Source organism: Numenius arquata, chromosome 1 (genome assembly GCF_964106895.1).
Source record: "Numenius arquata chromosome 1, bNumArq3.hap1.1, whole genome shotgun sequence".
NCBI lineage: Eukaryota > Metazoa > Chordata > Aves > Charadriiformes > Scolopacidae > Numenius > Numenius arquata.
The window spans coordinates 61,224,041-61,245,385 of record NC_133576.1 but is presented as its reverse complement, the minus strand read 5'-3'; the positions used below and the strand labels follow the sequence as shown (position 1 = coordinate 61,245,385).

The window sequence follows — 21,345 nt, the reverse complement described above, 5'->3', positions numbered from 1 at the left end:
TGTGCCGTGCCCTTGATTCTTCCATGCACCTTAATGCAGCTGTTATTCTGTCTTATGCTATGGGCTTATGTGTGTGAAGATGAATAGAGAGGTCTGAAAAATTTTTTGGCACAGGTTAACTAGGAGAAAATGATGTTCTACAGGGGTTATCTAGACAATGAAAAATGCTGATTTAAACAAAGGATTTCATACTTACAGCCTGCAGTCTTCATTTGGTAAATATTTCCATTAAAATGAGTGGAACTATTTACAGGCCCAGTTCTGCTTACATTGAACTCATTAGGGAAAACCAGCTGACTCCAGAGATGCCATGTAACCAAATCTGAATAGCGTTGGTCTTTCTGGCCTTACATCATTTTACTTAACAAAACTGTCCTTCGTCTAGTGTTAAAATAGGAGACAATAAATACTGTTTTGTAAAACAGAATTGACTCTAAATTTTTCAGGCTACTTGAAGTTGTCTGAAGCAACTCATTTTATTTAAGAGCAATATGAAGAGATCTGAGTGTAAATAATATTCAGCTCCTCATTCATGTTAAATTGAAAATTTACCCGCTAAAATTGAATTTTACAATTTAACACTTCACATGAGAGACATATTGTGTGTGTGGCTGCTCAGGAATTAAATTGTGAAAAAGCCATCTCTCTTGGAAGTACAATGCTATTTAATTACTGACATGTAAAAATCTGTGTGAAGTACAATTATTAAAAATCCCATACATCAGGCAGTTTAATGACAATGTCCAGATTTTTTTTTAGAATTTTTTCCATCAGTGCGAAAACATCATAGATCCAATGACTAAAAACTAATAATTTTGAATGTAATTTGATCGTACGGATGTGAAAGTAGAAGCCACATTTGATCAGTTGTCTTCCCACAATACTTCATTTTAAAGGTTTAATTTAATTGAAATAGTAATGCAGTGTGTAATTGCTCCAATATTTTTTTTCTTCTTGAATTTATAATGAACTTAACCTATTACTTATTTTGCATGGTTTTGTCTCAAATTTCATTTTCATACACACTGATGTGAACTGCCTATAGACTTATTCTCAAAACTGATACAGTATGGTTAATAACCTGTTCTCGTTGAAAATTCGAGTTAACCTTACTTTACAAATAGTCTGGGAAAGATGCCTCTTTCACAGTCCAAAGAAAGCTTGGGCAGTGCACATCTACACAGTTACTATTTCAAAATACAGAGACCAGCACTGTCGGTAGCACAAGTGATATTAGCAGCTCTCTGAAGCCTTTTACTTCTCTGTTACTTCTTTTCTAAGCTCACAGTGTCTCTTCAGCCTCCTTTAAGCAGAGAGCAAACTTGTCTCCTCTTGGGGCTCCAGAGGTACTTTTTTTTTTTTTTTTCCTGCCTTCTCTTTCTTTCCCAATTTGTCTTTATCTGGTGAGCACAAATGAAGTATGTGTCTTGTGGCAAAGCACAAGCCTGGAGCTGCAAAATCCTGGCTAGAGAAGGAGAGAGTGTAAAATTGGAATAAACCCAAAAACATTTCTGCCTAAGATAAGGCCTTTTTGGCCATTGTTTGTCATTTGTGCTGACAGGGCAAAAGAAGTTAAAGTTTAAAATAAGCTGGACTGGAAAATACTCTCCTTTCTAAATTTCCCTTTCTGCCTTTTTTTCAGGAGATGCTAATTTTCCATTTCCCAGTTTTTTAGCTTCAGCCAACATTTTGTTTGCACTCCTTTAATTTTTCACCAGCTATGCAAAAATTTAACTTCCAGATTCATAATTAAAGTTCATGGTATTTGATTCACGTTTAAAATGACACTGAAGTATTAATTTTGCACGTAGAGAAGAAACTTGTTTCCCCCGTTTCATTACTGGCTCCTATACAAGAAGAGAATTACATTTTTAGTATTAGGATTCCTCTTCTCGAGACGTTTTTGTTTTCTACCAACATTTGCATGTTTGGCGGTGCTACACGGATCAGCGCTGGAGGTGTGCTGTGCATTTAACTAAGCCGTGCACGCTGCAGCGCCTCGGGTTACCCGAAGGTTGTGTCTCATCCTGTGGCCCTCCATACCCTAATTTAGCCTGATCTTATGCTTTGACTCATCACGTTAGATTAAGTGTACCGCGTGTGCCTGTATGTGAGAGGATGTTTTTTGTGATGTACAGTTACCGTAGACTGGGGGATTTGGTGTTACGTGTTGGGTGTTGATCTTGGTGTTCAGGCTTCCTGGATCGGTGCGAAGCCGAAGGAAATAAATCAGCAGCGCGCTAACGACGTGTTCTTCTCTCTAGACAAGCAGACGCAGGGGCCCTGAGGGAAAACCCACGGGAAAAGAGGGATCAGCTGGACCAGAATTTAGGCCACAAGTGGAAGGCATCTGTCAGACCTTTGCATGCACGAGAGCCTACGGTTCCGCCTCAGGAGAGCCGGGGGAGGTCTGGGACATTGCCTAGTGATTACCGATACTCTCAGGAAAACGTGAACGAAAAGAGCAACGACCACGGCCTGCCTCATCTCCCCTGTTCTGAGCCACAGACCTTGAACGAGAACCACTCCTCTCTGTCCCAGGGCAAAGGAGAGGAAAACCATAAGGTAGAGCCAGCGCTGCTGAACAAGAAGCGTGGACCTGCTCCTCAGAGGCCGCCCCCACCTAAAAGAGATAAATACAGGCGGCCGGATAATTCTACGCTGTCACTCGGCACCTCTTCTGAATCCCTGCTGGTAGCGCCCAGCCGGCCCTTTCCGTCTTCATCCCCCAGCTCCGCCGAAATACTTGCCAGTCACTCCTCTCTCTGTCAGAGTCCTGCAGCTTTCAATGGAAAACTGAAGAGCGCTAATCCACAGCAGCTCCAGCAAGCATCATCCACGGAGAATGTTTGTCAGCACTTAGAAGAAAAAACGCACCTTAGGTCTGAGTCTGTATTATCTTCCAAGTATCGGTATCTTCAGAAACCTGGCATGGAATCATCAAGGTCCCCTTCTCCTCAGTTTGCACCACAGAAGCTCACTGATAAACCTCCTGTGTCTGTACAGGATGAGAACCCAGCCAGGTACTAGATATAACTCCTTCACTATTTTATTAACACTTTTTGCCCAGTTAGACCTTGTTAAGGGTTGACTGTTCCTTTTCTTTATTAAAAGTATGTCCTTTGATTTCATTAAGCGTGAGCCATCCCAGTATGTCCTAAAAAGACCTAAGACTGTGTGAAATTCCAATTGGTGTCATTAAAGTCCTTCAACTAGCCTGCAGTTTCTTTTAGTTGACTGATGCTTGCTCAGGTGTTAAAGCTGGTAGTTAGTAGAAAATGAAAGGAATGGATTCAAATGGATTTTCCACTGTAAATCTGGGCAAAATCAGAAGATTCCCTGTCATCGTTTCCCCCACCCGAGTCTGTATATGAATATGAGTCGGTGTAGGGACAAAGCAGATGTGGAAAGGGAAGCTGCATCCTTTGTGAGAACATCTGAAAGCACACAGTAAGGTACACAGCAAAATCATGACTGTTTTCATGTCGCTTTTATGATGAAACATGGCACTCCAGGTAGTCTGCAGAGAGATCTGCAGCACTACTTGTGTTGAGATGGGCTGAAGATTCAGCAGGAGAATGTCAGTCCTTTCCCAGCCTAGATAATCTCAGAATTAGACAAACTGACTGAAATTAATTGATTGCTGTTTCTGTCGTATGCTGCTAGCATCATAAAAGTTTATTCTTCCACAAGATAACAAACTCTTCCGGGAAGCTGAGGAATCTTAATTTTCATAAATCCTTCAGCACTATAATTCATGGTTAAGGAGTGAAAACAAAACCTCGAGTTGAATGAATGCAGAGGTTCCTTCTCTGAGCAAAAGTAGTTTGAATAGCTTTTCTCTACTGTAATGTAAATAGCTGAATAGACTCAATCATGCTGTTTTTCGATGTGCCTTATGACGTAGAAAACATGAATCACTTTTTTCCTAAGCATGCCTTGATGCTTTTCCTCTTCTAACCAGAGGAAAAAAATATTTCATCCTGCAGTGTTTTTAACATGAAGTAATAATACAGTTTATTATGAAAAGTGCAACATGTCATGTGAACCCTAGCATCTATGTGCAAAGGTAGATGATAGTGATGACTTCCTTAATTTATTGCTTTGACTTCCTTAATGTTGCTTTATTAATAGATCCTAAGGATGCATAGAAAGCTAATTGTATTTGTCCTTCATTTTTACTAAGCTTTAACGTTGAAATGAACACTGACGTGTGTGTAATTATATGCCCGTATCTGAATAATACACTTACCCTGCAAATCTTTTGTTAACATTTAAAATCCTTGTGCCCAGACAGCTCTTGTTTGTGCACAATGTATTGTCCTCAGTTAATAATTAAATTACTCAATAAAACAGGTAGGGCAAAAAAGGAGAGACATGCAGGCCATACCCTTGAACCTTTTATATGATATTTACTATGTGGTATTTATTTCATATGAGTAAAATATGTCAAGGAGATTTATCTTAATCTGCGATTAATTAGATTTGGCTTATTACCCTGTTGGCTCCTTGCATATGAGCTTTTGGACATGCTAGTTCGCATGCTGTGGGCAGCTAATATTTGATGATATCAGCATGTAGCTGTGTACTCTTCTTTAAGAAAGGTGTGTTGTTTATCAACAGGATAAACTGAGTGAGTGTGTAGGGTTTCCTGCAGCGTTTTAGGTAGAACAGTGTAGTGTGGGGAAATACTGGTGGTGTTCAGAACACAGCTATTTTTAAGGATGACTGTTCAGCAATAATAAAGATGAAAAGAATGCATCAGTAGATGTGCATCAATAAATTTCCAGTAAACGTATATTCAGGTCAAGGAGTGACCGTGCCTTATGGTTGGAGCAAAGTTTTGTAATGGCCACATGCAGAATTGCTGCAAATGAAAATTTCATGCTGCAGTTCCACAAATGGAAAACCTTCAGAAATCAGGAAGATAGTGATTGCAGAAACAGAATTTCTGGTGTTGAACTGTCTTTGCTCTGACTGAAATCAGTTGACTTGAGGATGCCTTAAGTATCTGGAAAATCTTTTACTAGGCTGAGATGAATGTACTTAGAGTCTCAGAACAGATGCTAGGCATTTTAGGTAAAGAATTGCAGTCAGCTCACTTCTCTTCCAGTTGCCCCCCACACACTTGCATCTTGTATTTCCCCCACATGCACTTGCGTGCATCTTGTATTTCTCCCAAATTCAAAACTGTGTTCATCTTCACGGTCTGTGGAGTCCGAAAGGTGTGGATTTTATTTAAAAGCAAACTAAAGGGTTGGGAGCAGTGTCAGGCTTCTGCCCGGCTCCGCTGCAGCCAGGAGGAGAGCCTGCATCTGGAGGCAGGGAGCTGGGGCTGAGTGGCAGACAAGGAAGCAAGCTCTTAAAAGTGACTGAAAACACCCCAATCAAATGGGGTTGGGGGTGGTTTCAGCATGGGCTGGAAAACCTGCCCTAAAAGTTGGATCAGTATGCCAAAGCATGTCTGCAAAGCACTTGAGGAAAGTGAATACCCATCGGGAGGCTGCACATCGATTCAGGAGCAAATATACATTTCAAAGATAAAACTTCTGAAAAATCTGAAGTCACACAGATTTTGCTATTCTCTACAGAAGAAAAGTACAGCACAATAAAGTATAAGTTTATTTTTAAGGAAAGTGACACACCCACACAGAGGAAAAGAGCTGTAGTATGTCTTGGTCACTTATCTGAAAGACAGCAAACAACCCAGCCAGATGAAACCAGATATTTTAGCTAGTAGGCAATGTTCCTTTACTTGCTGTAGAGCTTCCAAACCCACATCATGACAATAATTTTAAACTTTCTGCAAACTCAAAACCACCAAACTAGATTTCAGTTTCTTATATGATTTACGTACAGTACAGATGTTTCAGCAATGTTATTTAACATGTTATTGTCCAATTTAAAAATCTAAGCTAGCCTCCTCTTTAAATAGCTAGCCTTACTGAATGTCCAAGATGACCCTTTGTGCTATGCAGTGCAGAATTTTTGCTATAAGCTTTCCTTAAAAGGGAGTATCCAGAATTGTGGGTTATCCTCTTCACTGGCTGGTTTTTGGTATTTAAGCAGAAAGCTAGGACACTGTGGTAGAGTCTATTTATTAAACTTCTGTATCTCATGTGAAATTTTACAAATACAGATTTTATTTTTTTTTTTTAAGTCATGTAACTAAGTTTTGAATGATTTCCAGGTTTTCCATGTGTGATTATTTGTTATTCTTGTAGCTCAGCAAAGACCTAGCCTGCAGGATGCTTCCATCTGGTCTGTTGTCTCTTCCCTTGGAAGAGCTGGGAATTGATGTGAGGGCGTCATGAACTCCCCGGGCAGCTAAGCTGCCTGTCAGGCCAAAAGCTGAGGCCCCTGTTAGATCTGTGTGAGGCAATGAAGTTGAGCTCGAGGCACGTTTTCCTCCTCCGTATGTGTGGTAGCAAAGGGGCAGCTCAGCAGCATTGTCTCAAATCTGGGGCCTGGCTGCTGGAGTTGGACCCGCACGTTCATGGAAGCAAACAGAAGTCCTGTCCTGTGAGTATTGTGCTAGGTTGATGTTAGGATTACTTACAGATGAACTAATACTATTTAAAATGTATGAACAGAAAAGAAAACATGTAGGTTTAGGATTTGAGGTACAGTGCAAGGAATATTCCATTACCTAGATCTCTTATCTTCCTTTTTTCATATTTAGGCTTCCCCTCTGATTTGCAGATATAAATTGAGATGTAACATTCTTCCATTTCTAAAGATGAATTTTCCTTATTTTCCAGAATTGAAAGGGTTATAGACAACAATACTACCGTGAAAATGGTTCCCATCAAGATAGTTCATTCTGAGAGCAACGCAGAGAAGGAAAGTCGGCAAAGCCTTGTCAGTACTATGGAGCCTCCTGCTTTACCCAGTGGTTTGGAAAAGGACCAAATTAAAACACTCAGCACTTCTGAGCAATCCTATTCTCGATTCTGTGCTTACACCAGGCAAGGTGTAGAGCCAGAGCCAGAAGCCAGAACCAAACCAGCTGACCCTCAACCAGCTGAAGAACCTGGGAGCAACTTGAAGGACAGCAGTGCTGCCACACCAGCAGTCAGCTATGTAAAGGCCAAAGAGAAGACCCTTGAAGACTGGAAGTCAGAGGAACTAGCTAGAGAGATTGTGGGAAGAGATAAATCTCTAGCAGACATATTAGATCCTAATGTGAAAATAAAAACAACAATGGATCTGATGGTTGGAATATTCCCTAAAGATGAACACCTCCTAGAAGAAGCTCAGCAGCGCAGGAAGCTCCTGCCAAAAGTTCCCTCTCCAAAAATTTCAGAGGAGAAGTGAGTATTACTTTCTGTAGGCCAGTCGTTCCTTTTGAGCTGCTGTCCAAAGTTTTCCAAGGGGGCTAAAGGTGAGGGTCTTCCTACTGTTGAGGTTTGGGGCTTTTCTAAGACTTCTCCATTAGAATAGCAGTGAAGCATAATACTGCTAATGATACGGCTAGTGACAAAAAAAGTACGGTGTTGTATAATATGAAAAATTTCCTGAGACCTGGTTGAAAACTGTGTGAGAACTTAGGGAATAATTAACTTCTCCCATTTCATAGTGATTAGATATTTTACCAAGATCATCCGGTCTATTAATTGGATAGAGAAAGAACAATATTTTAGCCTTTTTTATGTGATGAAAATTTACAAAGACAACTTGAAGTGGGCATGAGAAATTTCCTGGAAGTGAATGAGAACAAAGTAAGAGAAGATTTAAACTCCATCCATGTTGATGTTCTGTGGGTCTTCTGTTTTATTGATATGAGTTACCAAATTAAGTTTTAGCCTTCTTGAGAAGTTCATATGTAATTCCAAACACTGAGGTCTTTGCACTACTTATTAAAATGAAGCTTTACATTTTGTTTCCAGCTGAGATATCTTAGGTCCATTTCACTCATTGTTATGGTCAAAGGTCTTCTGCACCACTTCAGTTTTAGCTTTGGGTGGGCGTGTGGTGAGTTCACAGAAATTTTCTTCACAGCCAGTATTTGTTTATCCTGTTTCCATAGGTAATGGCTGTCTGTTGAACCCCCTGCTTGCTTGGTGAAATGATGGCTCTAAAAGATTGCCTTTTCTTTCCAGCGATTAGGGTGTCAAGGCAGTTAATGAAAGTTTTGACTTTTTACCAGGAAAGAGGAGCAGAGCGCACCGACTGCCATCTCCCTGACAACCAATTCTACTTACTACAGCACATCTGCACCAAAGGCAGAGCTGCTGATTAAAATGAAGGACATGCAGGAGCAGCAGCAACAGCAGCAGAGTGAGGATGATTCTGAAGATGAGCTGGATCATGACTTGTCAGAAAAGAAGGTAAAAGATATTTCTAAAAAGTGTTACGGGAGGCTCTTGTTTGCATGCATTTAATTAACTGTGAATTTGCTAGGTAAACACGGCTAAATAAAAGGCTTTCTAGATGTACAGAATTACTTGGAAAATCAGCCTGTTTTTTTTAAGGGGGGGGGGAATTTAGGAACTTCATATTAGGTGCTTTTTGCAGCTTGATACATATTTCGGAAGGATCCAAGGAGAGGAGGTTTGGGGAGGTTATTTTCAAATACTGTTTTTCATTTGAGATTCTAGTGTATTTCTCTCACTTGCTATATACAAAGAAACAGTGCTTACGTATCTCATAACTGGGTGGTGATTTTAGTTGCTCCATATTTTTGAAATTTAAGTGTAGGATTTGTGTTTGTCATGAAAGAGAAGAAAACACACACACACTCCCCAGCCCCACCCCTTCTTTTTTTTTTTTTTTTCATGAGCAACAAACCACTTTGCCTTCCATTTCTCCTACCTTCCAAATTAATAACATTAATGGTGGGAAACAGCTAATGAACTTGGTGGATTCAGTGGAAGTAACTCATTAGAAAGGAGGCCATCTTCTCCACTCTTGTTCATCCTTACCCTTTGCTGTTTTATTTATGATTTAAGATCAACATAATCCCATAAGTATTAAAGTGATGATATAATAGTATTTCTGTGGTTTGAGAAAGTGTCGTCCTACATTGAAATCATCACACTTATGTCATTAGTGATTTGGCACCAAATATTTTAATCATAGTTCCCAGTATGGATAAGCTGGAGGAAATGGTCTGTTTGATCAATCAAAGTGATGTAGTTTAGCTCTGTTTACCTAAGCCAGTAATGCAGAGGTGTGCAAATCTTTTCTGTTAAAGTCAACTCTACTTAATAATCAACTGCCAAAGTACATTTGGTAATCCAGTCCCAAGGAAATGTCTTTTAGTTAAATATTAGGAATATATTTAGTGGCTACGAATGAGAGATTCCTACCTCTGGTTCAGTGCAGCAGTGGATGCCACTGCATTTGAGGCACACTAGTGTTTTCTGTTACCACTCTGTGGGGTATTTTTTTCCCCTCCTTCCCTCCCTCTGCCCCCATGCATCGCGCAGTTCAATACGGTGTGCACTGTTGGGGGCACGGCGTGGCTGCAGCGGGAGAGCTGCCCTTACCCTCTCACCAGTCAGCCACTGAATCCAACAGCTGTACTACTTAAGCAAATTAAGGATTTCACTGCATTTGGAATAATTTGGTTTTATCTGGTGCCACACGTGATGGTCACGTTCAACGTTTTGCTAGAATTAGTTTCCTTCTCATTAAGTATGGAATATATGTATGGATGGGAGTGTTAAAATTAAACCTTTCTTGCTTGCCCAAGAAACTATATCCTAAAACTTTCATAAGCGAAAGTGCCATTGATTTGTGTTCACCCTTTACATACTCCTTCCTCCATCCCCTCAGCTCCAGTATACACCACTAATCATATGAGATAGGAAGTATTTCATGAAGAGCTTTTAGCAGAGCTCCCCCGTCATCTTCTCTGAATATACATATTATTGTAGCCACACACACATTCCTACTTACTTCTCGCCCTGCTCCTCCACATGCGTTGGGATGCAGTTCAGTGGGCTTTCATCTTGGATCTTGTCAGAAAAAGTATAAAACTCGTGGTAAGTGGGTCAAGGCATCTTTATAAAACAGCCAGAATATGTAACTTGGTCCAGCCTCACATATTTGGCAATAGTTTAACAAGGGATCATTAAGGACCTGAGCACTTTAATAGCACACTTTACAACTTCAGTTATTTTAGAGGAGGCATACGCCCAGAACCTGTTCCTTGATTCCTAGAAATGGGTCAGTTCTGTTACGAGATATCTTAATTGCAGTCCACTGTGGAATGTTTGAATGATTGTAATATTTGTCATTCTCTGCTCTGCAAACCAGAAATGTGTGGTCCTTTTTTTTTTTTTTTTCTTTTGGAATAAGTATAGGAAATTCATATAGGGTTGATAATTTTTTTTTTTTTAATTAATTTTAAATCCCTGTATTCCTAGCTAGCAGGAATGGAATGTGTGTGTCTCGTGTACTGAATTTAATGTAGATTTACCACAACTATAAAATATTGAACAGATGTTGAAGACACCACAAGAATGTTTTTTGTTGTAAGGAAAAATCCATGTGTGGCTGAGGAGGAAGTATCCCTTTGGCCTTTAGGAGAGTTTCAGCAACTCCTCAAGGGTGTAAAAATAATTGAAGAATACCAGGTTTCTTCTGCTTTTAGGCCTGAACTTCATGTGAAATAGAGCTGAGAGCAGAGTAATTTACATAAAGCATGCCAAGCAGTGAACCACCTGAGCAGCACTCTGCTGAGCTACTTTCTGTGTTGCTAGTCAAATCAGCAAGAATTACTAGAGAAAGGATCAGGTTTTATTGTTTTCTTGTTTACGGGTACAGAATTCACAGCTATAAATTATTCATCTGCCAGTTTCAAGATGTAGATCGGGGCTCTTCTGGCTCAGTAGATACTGAACGTGATACAGGTTTTCTGCTGCTTAGCGAAAGTATGGAGTGAGCTCACAGCTGCTGCTTCATCTGGATAGGAAACAATCAGTGATCATAATCCAATTCTTAATAGATATGACCGTCTTAAAGAGGGGCAAGTACTTATGGCCTTCTCACCTGCAAAAGTGGTCCTTTAGAGGCTAGCATCAGCTGCTTGGGGGCATCTAAATAGGATGATACTGGGAAAAATGGCATGGGTTGTGAGGTTTTTGCACTGCTTTTGCCTTTTTGCCCCCCACCCCCCCCCCCCCCCCCCCCTTTCTTTTTTCTTTTTATTTTAAGAAGGAAACTTTATGAGAGAGCTGCTCTGGATTGTCAGACCAGATTGGTAAAGTTGAGCATGTGTATGGTCATAGCACAGCTGCAGAAGTGAAAAATGCAAGATAGTAATAAGTAATATAGAGCGCAACACTATCCTGTTTGTATTTTGGATGGTGAAACATCAGTGTTGTGCATGTGCATGTCATCTGAGGGAAATCAGAGCGTAGCACTGTGACCTACATAATCCAAATCAAACTGCATTTGCATTGAGAGAAGCGGGGGGAAAAAATCAAATCCTGCAGATTAATCAGTCAGTAAAGCAGGCATCTGTAGAACTGCTTACTACCTTAATCTTTTGGGCACCCAGACTAACAGATAACCCAAATCCAGATTAACCTGGCCTGAGTATATTAAATCAAAAAGGAGAAAACTGGCCGGGATAATCCATGTGTTGAATTTCTACCTTCAAAAAGGCTGTTAAATTTTCAGGGTGTAGTTGCTTTCTGTTAAGATGGCAGACTATTTTTGTTGTTGTTGGGTTTTTTGTTCCCAAAATGAATTGGCAATGACTGTTCAGTGGTGTCTGAGAGCAGTACCTGCTATCAGTATGCTTCTCAGTAATCATGAAGGCTTGTAATCAGATTTGCATTTAGAAAGCAGAGTTCCTAAAGAATGTCATGAGTAATTTAAAAAAAAAAAATAAATTGAAGGGGTACTGTGAAATAATGACTATTTTAAAGGATGTAATTTTCATTTAGAAATTGCACTGAGGTGCAATTGGAGAGGACGCTTTGGAAATTTTTCTTACCTGAAATTAACTGAATACTAAATAGGCGTCTACATTTAAATTAATGAGGCATTTTTAAGGTGTGATTCATCTCATGTTAAGGTAGACAACTAGTTGAACTGACTTCCACCCCTTGTGTGCAAGTGAAAGCTAATGGACACATAAGAAATAAGCCCTCTTGCCCAAATGCAGGGACGTAGCCAGGCAGCACAGATGGGACACAGGTCACTGAGGGATGACATCTGGGCTCTGGGTCTGGCTCTGCTGGTGCATGCACCTGACATGCTTTTTCTAAGCCAGGCCATGTCCATCCCAAGCAATGGGGGATTATATTAAAGAAACCCCGACAAACCGCAGATGAGGTGGTATATTCACCTGGCACAGGACAGTGACAGCCAAAGATGCATGTTTGGTCCTTTGGCAGAGCCACTTTGCACAGCTTCACACAGGGCTGCTTTGTACGATAAAGAAGTAGACTTTGTTCCCTGTTCTGTGCCACAGGGATTATGATTTCCCTACAGAAATGTTGTAAGGCAGTGCTAACACTAAGATTTTCTGAGAGTGGAAGGACTGCTATTGGAGGGATGCTAATATTATGCAGAAAGGAAGAAAAAGCTAGACAGTGCCCTAGTTTTAACTGCGTCATGTGGAAAACACAGGATTGTTTTCCTGGTACCGTTTATTTTCCTAAGTGTAGTTCCTCAGAAAGGTATTAGGGACCTGGTGTTTATAGACAAAAGGATGCGCTGTACTTTATGCTGCTCCATAGCAGGCTTTGAAGCTGTTCAAAGAAGCAGCAGGAATGCTGATTTCGGTGGGGGTAGTTCTTCATCTTTTGCCACAAAGGTAAATTGCTTTAACACAGGTCTCAAGCTGAGCACCTACTTCCTTAACCTTTAAATCCAGAGGTATAGAACTTAGACATATACTTAGGCATATGTTTATTTGTGATGCACTCATTGTAAAAGCCGCATGGGAGTTTCAGTGTATTAAAATCTAGATTTCTGACATGACTTTCAGAAGTGAGGAAAAATGCAGCAGTGCTAATAAATTCTCATCCTCTCTTATTTTTCACAGCAAGAACTTATTGACAGCATTAGTAGGAAGCTTCAGGTGCTGAGGGAAGCACGGGAGACACTTCTGGAAGACATCCAAGCAAACAATATACTGGGAGAGGAGGTAGAGGCCATTGTGAAAGAAGTCTGCAAATCAAATGAATTTGACAAATTCAAGATGTTTATCGGTGACCTTGACAAAGTGGTCAACCTCTTGCTGTCACTATCAGGTCGTCTGGCCCGGGTGGAAAATGCCCTTAATAACCTGGATGAAAATACCTCTCCGGAAGAACGGGTAAGACAGGCCAATAAAAATATTGCTGCACTCAGAGACCCTGGTGTGGGGGGTTTTGCTTAATTTTCTTTATCTAAATAGCAGATCTCAAGATGAGCGAACTGAGAAATCTATTAAGGCCATTTTCTTTAGATTTCTCTTTGCCTTGCTTTTGCTAAGACTGCCAAAACTACAGGTGGCTTGGTGAGGGAAAAGTGGTGGTTTGGGGTGCAACACACTGGAAAACAGACTTAGCAAAAGTTTAAAGAAAAAGGAGAACTACTGATAAGAGTGTAAAAAGAAGGCAAACAAAAATATTCCAACAATTTAAGATATCAAAAAGGAGTGTCACTTTGTAATGCAGAAAGCTTACAGGCTTCCTTATATCCAACAAGGATCTTGATAAAAATCTATACGGTTGTTTCAAAGAAAATGTTTCTCATCTCTCGTTTTCCCCAACCAGAAGAGCCCCAAAGTGATGTGGAGGAATCCCAGCAGATGTAAAGGTTTCAGGAGTGTTTGAGGTGGTTTTTACCTGTTGGACCCCAGTTCTGCCAGCAGCATTTTGTTTAGCTCCATATCCGATCCCATCAGGCCTTAGCTGGGAAGCAGCTGTCTAGCGATACAGATATGCACCAAAGGAGAGATGTAGACGTGTGTGAAACTTAAAGGCTAAATTAAATAAAATAGGGTGGGGGGCAGGTACGTCAAGTGAGTTTAGCTTCTACAGTTAAATGAATGTGAAGTGAGATTTTTGGCTTATAGTTGGGGAATGAAATGCCAGCAGTCCACCTAAGTGTTGCAACAGAATTTTTTCCACGGGCTGTGGATTCATGTTGTGTTTCTTCAGCATGCTCTGTTGTTTCACCAATAAGAACCAGTAAGTGCTGGGACTAGATTTAAGCTGCATTTTTGCTGTTTGGCCCTAGCTGCTGCCAAAAATACTTGTGTAATGGCTGTCCAGACCCCTCTTTGACTGAGGCAAAGGGAAGGTATTTGACAGCTTATTAGAGGGCAGATCAAAGCTTCTAAAACATAAAGAAATTTAATCCTTCTTTAGACTTCTTTTCTTCTAAATGTGGTTGCATTGCCTAATGGGCTCAAGGATGGGAGTGTGAGCTGGGGAAGGAGCAACCAGATGATATGAGCATATAGGAAACACCATTTGAGAGCTGTGATAAAAATAGCTTATTGGCTGGATGTGGAAAAGGAAGAAGGTGAGTAGGTTGTGTAGTGAGGGCAGTCTGAAATTGTCTGTGTGCTCTGCTGTCAAATTTAGATTGACAGAAATCCAAATCCCTAACGTTTTCTAATCCCCATTCATCTTCTCATGCACTGACACCAAAGTCTTGCAATAGTAACATCAGAAATATATCTAAGTGTTGGTCAGAGATGCTTTTCAGATGGATCAAATCCCCAGGTACTTTGACTATAAATACAAATACATGTAGGGTTATACGTGCTTATCTTTGAATTTAAAATGGTGCGTGTGGCTTTTTTGGTTATCCTTTCATATTTTTTACAATTTGGTATTTTTTTACTAATATACCGTATAAACAAAATAGGGGAGATTACTTTTCTCCCTGGGGATCAAATCCCTAGTGATGACTGATCTATTTTTTTAATTTTTTTTTTAAGCTGATGTTGTTTAATAAACATTACTGTGATAGTTTTGCACTTTCTAGGAACCACCAACAGCTCAGCAAACTTTCTAAATAAACAGTCTGTCAGCAGGCAAATAATCACTGCTGAATTAATATTCTGACTATTAGATACTCTGTCATAGGTCTCTTGCCACAAGGAACACCATCAGATATTTCAACTTTAGCTTCTGAAAGGGCCTTCATCTGAAATAGCTACCAGCCTCCTCCTTTCCACACAGTGAGGCCAGTGTCTTCTCATTACTTTCCTTATCAATCAAAGCCAGGGTGTGTTCAGAACCTTAAAGCACTGAACCAGCAGTCCAAAAATGTGACCTGTTATTGCAAGATTAGGGACAAGTACCAGGGATAGTAGTTTAGGAACCAGATGCTGGTAGGTCAAATACATGAAGGGAATCCGTCTTCATGTGGCTGTGGTTCAAAACAGCAAGCAATTCTTGAGAAAGGTTTGTGCTAGAAAGAGCCAAAGATTGTTTCATGAGAGGAGCTTCAGATGGCCCATGTTTGTCTGAGGCTTCAGAGCAATAATAACTGTAAAAAGCCCTTCTGCACTCTGCTTGGCTTTGGTTGATAGAAGTCAGTCAGATGAAACCATCTGACCTCATTTACGCCTTTAGGCCTGGTGAGCCGTTTACCCATTGCGCAAAGAACATCCTCAAGAATGGTATCTTGAGCCTGCAGTGTGTTTTTCCTTACCCTTCAAAACAGGCTTTCTGGTGTTAGTCATCTTCGACAGAGGTAGAAGGAAATTCAAGAGGTATCTCATTTGCCTTCTACCTTTCTGCATCCCACTTCTGAGATATTCCCTAAACCTCCGCAAGAGTATAGGTATTAATGTGTCATGCAAAGTTTGTAACGAAAGCAGTGTTTACTCTCTTTAAACTGTCAGATTACTCATGTTCATCTTAAAATCATGCCATAGGCTTGGTAAGAAGAAACCATACAACTTAAATCTCAGGAATTGTTATGAAGGACTAAACAATGAATTGTTCTTGTGTCTGTCAACAATGATAGCAAATGGCTTGAAAAACAGAGCTATTTCATCCCAAGGTTAGGCAGGTAACTCTACAACTGAGCTACCAGCTGGTTAATATATGCCCTCTTGTGTTTGTCAAATTCTGTCTAATTCTTTTTTTGCTGCTCAGTGTACACACAAGCTGCTCGGCTTCCCTGGGGAACAGTCTCACCACGCTCCTGAGCTCGGGTTTGGCTGCTAGTTCCCCTGGTGAGTTTAGGAGAACAGTACTTCCATCTCTTTGCAGCAGATAGTTCTGCTTGCAACTCGCAGCAGGATTTTTTTCCCTGGCAGGCACTCAAAGGAAGACTGAACTGTGGTTTGTCTAATAACGTGTGATTTCTGTGACTTGTCTCCCATAGATGTTTTGAATCCTGAGTTAATCTAGGCTGTAGATTTTAAGTACATTGAGAGCACAAGTCTGAAAGCGTTTCCCCCTCTGAGTTTTGTGCTGTCTATAGAAGAAGAGGCAGCACAGGATACATGTGCAACTCTGACGGGTCGATTAAAGCTTGCTGGTCTGTATCCGCCTTTGTCTCATGCTTCCATCTTGAAAAGACTCGTATTTTGTAGTCTACAAAACACTTCTCTGTAAATCCTTCAGGCTTATCATAGCATGTGTGATTTAAAATGAAGTCCAAATGAAAAAAATGGACACATTTATTTAAACAGAGTGTGGTTTATTTGAAGACTTAAGTTCTCAAAGAAAATTCAACTTTGAAGCAAAGCTAAAAGTTACGGAGTGGTACCTCATAAGGACACTTTTTAATTAAGTTCAGAAGTCTGTACAGGAATTCTTGATGTCAGAGTAGGCCAGCCATACTCTGTCGCTGGAAAAAGGCAATCACTTCTAAGTAGACATCTGAAAGAAGTTTCTTTCAATATACTGTTAAAGGAGTGTAGCTGAGTGATTCAGGTGTGGCTGTCTACTGTGTAGACAGGTGAAGTTGGGTGAGATGTCCCTCACCCTACATGGTCATACTTGTGCGTGAATGGGATGTAGCTCCTGTCTTCTTTCTTCGTGCGTTTCTCCATTTCTCCCTTTTTCCTATTTTGTCTCTTGTGAGGGCCCGTAGCAGAAAGTTTACAGCCCTTTTGGGAAGATGATGCTTTTTTATTTTTTTTACTTCTATTGTCTTGCCACAGCTCTTGCTTGTATCTTAAGACCACACGACTTTGTCTTGTGGAGAAGCTGTGCGGAATGCAGCAGAACTGCAAAATACCACAGTGTCAGGACCTATGTAAGAACAAATCATTCCATTAATTAGTCTGCCTGTAGGTTCTTTAACCACAGCTGTTTCAACGTGGAAGTTTGGTGCTGTATATTGAAGATACAAGACGTTGCTGAGTGAAGTCTTAATCTGGAGAACTTGAATGTTTCTCAAAGCAACTGTATCTTATAACTATTTATTAAACAGTAAAGTAGTCTTTGAAGCTCTTGCTGTTGAGGCCAGTTGAAATGAATGGTGCATCTTTCCTTGATTCACTACATAATTTTTTTCCTGATCGTTAATGCATTTTATTAGAATAAACTTTAAGGAGCAGTCTTATTCCACCTTTCTAAGTATTCAGGAAGGTCTTTGTCTTTGCATATAAAACAGACTTGAGACTTAAACACTGAAGCTGTTGTCCCAGCCTAGTGAAGCCAGTGAATTTTTAACTGTTTTTCTTTTCTCCTAAGCGCACGTTGGTAGAGAAGCAGAAGCTGCTGACCCAGCAACACGAAGATGCCAAGGAACTGAAGGAAAACCTGGATCGTCGAGAGCGCATTGTCTTTGACATTTTGGCGAACTACTTGAGTGAGGAGAACTTAGCAGACTATGAGCACTTTGTAAAAATGAAGTCAGCCCTCATCATTGAGCAGCGAGAGCTTGAGGACAAGATCAAGCTGGGGGAAGAGCAACTGAAATGTCTGACTGACAGCCTCCAACCTGAACGGCTCAAATAAGAGGACTGCGTTTGACCAAGGATGTGAAAAACGGGAAAGAAGGAAGGGATCGGGGGAGTTTCCAAGTATACAAATGAGTATCTTGGCTTGTCTGAGTGTCCGGTAGAGAAACAAGTGCACAGGAGAAAAATAGCTCTCACAACAGCAATAATGCTCTCTTTCATTTTTTTGAGATGATGTATTATTTAATTTTTTTAGAATACATTTTTATTGCTGGACTCTACAGCTGTTTCTCATTGCTTAACTCACAGAAAACTCCACAGAAAAGGATAGACTCTTGACCTTTCTGCTCAGTAAGTTGAAAGTCTGTGGCAGTTGTGCATGCAAACAACGATTTTTAGAATAGGTTGTATACTTCCTTTATGTTCAGATGCTGTACAGACTGCTGGGAAACCCAACAGCAATTTATGAATGCACACAAATTTAGAAGCTCTAAATTTAGTGGCTTTTTATTTTTATTTTTTTTTTAAAGACACGTTAAGTAGGGGAAGCGTGCATCTTATAGCTAATATATTCAGATTGCTGAAATGTAGTGTCACTCTGATCCTGTGGCATCAGACACTTCTTTGTAATATTGTATATAGGATGGCACTTTCCCCTTCCAGAAAATAACTTTACAGTCAGTCTCAGTTAAACGCTTCTTAAACCAGCTTGCAAGTCACATAATGGCTACCTTGCTGAAGATTTTTTTAGAAAATTATTTTACAAGACGTAGTTGTATACCCTCTTACTGCAATGCAAGTAATTTTCTTTACCAAGTTGTACTGGATTTAAGAAACAGGCTGGAAGTACTGTGCTGATTTTGTTCAAAACATTTCTCATCTAAATTATTTAGAAAGCTCATATGCTCATTCTTGTGCTTTTTATGCATGTTTTTATTCTTTCTTCCTCAAAACCGCTACACTTTATGAAAGTAAATGTAGGCTAAGGACACTGCTTCTATATTTCTTCTAAGTGTTCAACATTGTGATGGTTTTATATAGACAGTTAAGTTATACTGAAGTTGACCTACATAATGCTGTTTGTTCTTTCCTCTTTCTCAGACTACCAAATGCAATATAAACAACTTCTGCCATGTAAATACTGTGCATTACTCGGAGCAACTCTGCTTTGTAACTGTGAACATAAGTGGGTTTTGTTTGTTTGTTTTTTCCATTGCACAATGATAAATGAGAGGATGCTGGTTCACAGTATCAGCTTACTGGTTGTGTTCTGGTAATACTGCCGTTGACTTACAACAGATGATTTCCAGTAGCTCTAAAAAGAGGTGCTAACTCATGTTTTAGTGCAGTAACATGTTACGCTGGCTTGCTCAGATACCTACAGAGAAATTCTGTAGTCTAAATGTCAAGTTCTACGTTAAGATGAAGTTTTGCAGGCAAAAGAAAGTCTTGGGTGACTGTGTATATGCCATTTACATTGTAGCACAGAAAACATTTATCTCTCTGTAGACAAACAGGTTGCCCAACAAGAAGCCATTTTCAAGGCGGATGTGAATGCCAGTCTCTAGCTAAGCAGGTTGAAAATACAAGTATTTAGGTTTTGAAACGAGAAAGAAAAGAATTCTTCCCACTATTCCTGCAGTGACAGCATTCACAAAAGGTTTTCTGTCCTTCTTACCTGAATCCCCTCTTTTGTGAGGAGAGAACCAGAGAAGCGAATTCCTTGCAAGTTGGGGAACTGCAGAGCAGAAATCTTCTGGAACCAGTTCCTTTTACAGACAGGTGCAAACCTTAAAAAAGGACTGTTGCCCCCATTATAGTGCACTACTTTGTATCCCTGGACCAAATCTTTAATGAAATTATGTTGGTGTGTATCAGTTGAGGTCAAATGGAGCTACCGTTTTACAAGGCCTACAGCTGACCTTAGTATCGTCCTCCTAGTTCAGAAATGTAGTCTCTGGCATCTCACAGTTATTTGCTGCTATGTTCGTAGGACAAGTGACCCCTTTGTCCTTAAACTTATCCCTTAACCATAACAAACCCAGAACTAAACAATTCCCAAATAAATTATGCTTGTCTTTTAGCTTGGAGAAAAGTGTGCATTGTTTTATCTGTGGCATTTTAAAAATTTTACATATTGTGGTTACTCTGAAATGTGTATGTGAAATGTGAATAATAATATAATTACAACGTGTTTGTATACAGTACTTTGATTTAGATCTTTCTGATAAAAGGTAGCAATATTGTGAATGCTATATATATTATCCTTTTCACAGAACAGTTGCGTAGACACCATTCTCTCCTTTCCTTTTTTAAAGCTGTATTGAAAATCTCTCACCCTGGGAACCTGAAGGTGGTTGCCTCCCAATGTTATATGTAAATCTGTAAATAGCTACACTGTTGCTTTTTGAAAAAAATCTGGTGCTAATGTTTTGCCTTTGGCATCCTGGGGATGGCTGTTTCCTCACCTTACGTTGTTCCCAATTCTAGATCTCTTTGTATAGTGAAAGATTTCCACTATGTTTCTCCAACTGTTTGGATCCTGCAGCCCAGAGTGAAAATGTACAGTTTTCCTGCCTGACACTTATCTACTGGCAAATGGTATTGCTTGACTTTGAGAAAATAAACTGTATATTTCAATGTAGAGTTAGGTTTTTTGTGTGCAGTTTTAACTGTCAAAACCTACTGTTTTGCTGTGCAGTGTTAGCCATCTTGTGGTGCCCATCAGAGGCGTCTATAGCTTTTAAAGGCCAGTTCAGTTATCTGATGGTCTGAAGTAGTCCTTTCAGAGATTACTTAACATGTTGACTTAACTGATCGTTCTCAAGTTCCCAGTGTAAGTAAGTACCAGAAGTGCGTTCATGTCTTCAGTATTTTAAGTGTGTGAATCTGAGAGGGCAGAAAGGAAGATGTGTTAGGAGGTGGATAAAATAAATCTGTCTCTTGCGACATATGGAGTATGTACCAGGGAAGGAGTTAAAATTTTTCTGCATGGGTAATTGCACTGTTCTGGCTTCGTCCTGTGTTTAGAATGATACTTCAAATGGAGATATCAGTGGTTCTCAAGATTTTTCTGCAAGAACAAATCACTGTGAACTCTCCATCTCCCACGGACTTCCACAGACGCTGTTTAATTTTGGGGGTTCTCAGATTAGCTGCAGAATCTTCTGCCTTATTGGGAAACACTGTCAAGTGTGCACAAATTCGTTGCAGAGGTGACCACAGATAATGTTTGATGAGAGAGCCTGGAAATTAATTGTGAAGGTTTTTATTGTAGAAACTCTCTGGGAAAAGGAAGTTAGGGAAGGAAAAATACTTGGGTATTTGTAGGATTTTTCTAAACTTCTACTAATGCTTTTCACCCCCTTCTTCACTCCCTCTGCATGTCCATGCAACCAACTCTTTGTGCCTGCTTTCCTGGGCACTTGGTATCGTCCAGGATGGCAGCTATAGGGGAATAACAGTCTAGTTTTTCTCTACTGTTTGAGTTGGGAAAAATTGCTCTTTATTTTCTGTTCTGG

At 40.0% G+C, this 21,345-nt stretch overlaps 1 protein-coding gene across 2 annotated transcripts in view; it reads left to right on the top strand.

The window, feature by feature from the left end:
• SHROOM2 (shroom family member 2) overlaps positions 1-20,467 on the top strand; it is a 131,713-nt gene extending 111,246 nt beyond the window's left edge. For both annotated transcript variants that reach the window (XM_074147900.1, XM_074147890.1), the window contains 5 exons: positions 2,265-3,023; positions 6,762-7,313; positions 8,150-8,330; positions 13,007-13,279; positions 17,616-20,467. In XM_074147900.1, coding sequence (XP_074004001.1) covers positions 2,265-3,023; positions 6,762-7,313; positions 8,150-8,330; positions 13,007-13,279; positions 17,616-17,882 — 2,032 coding nt within the window. In that variant the 3' untranslated portion in view covers positions 17,883-20,467. The remainder of the gene's footprint in view (positions 1-2,264; positions 3,024-6,761; positions 7,314-8,149; positions 8,331-13,006; positions 13,280-17,615) is intronic.
• Positions 20,468-21,345: the final 878 nt, after the last annotated feature.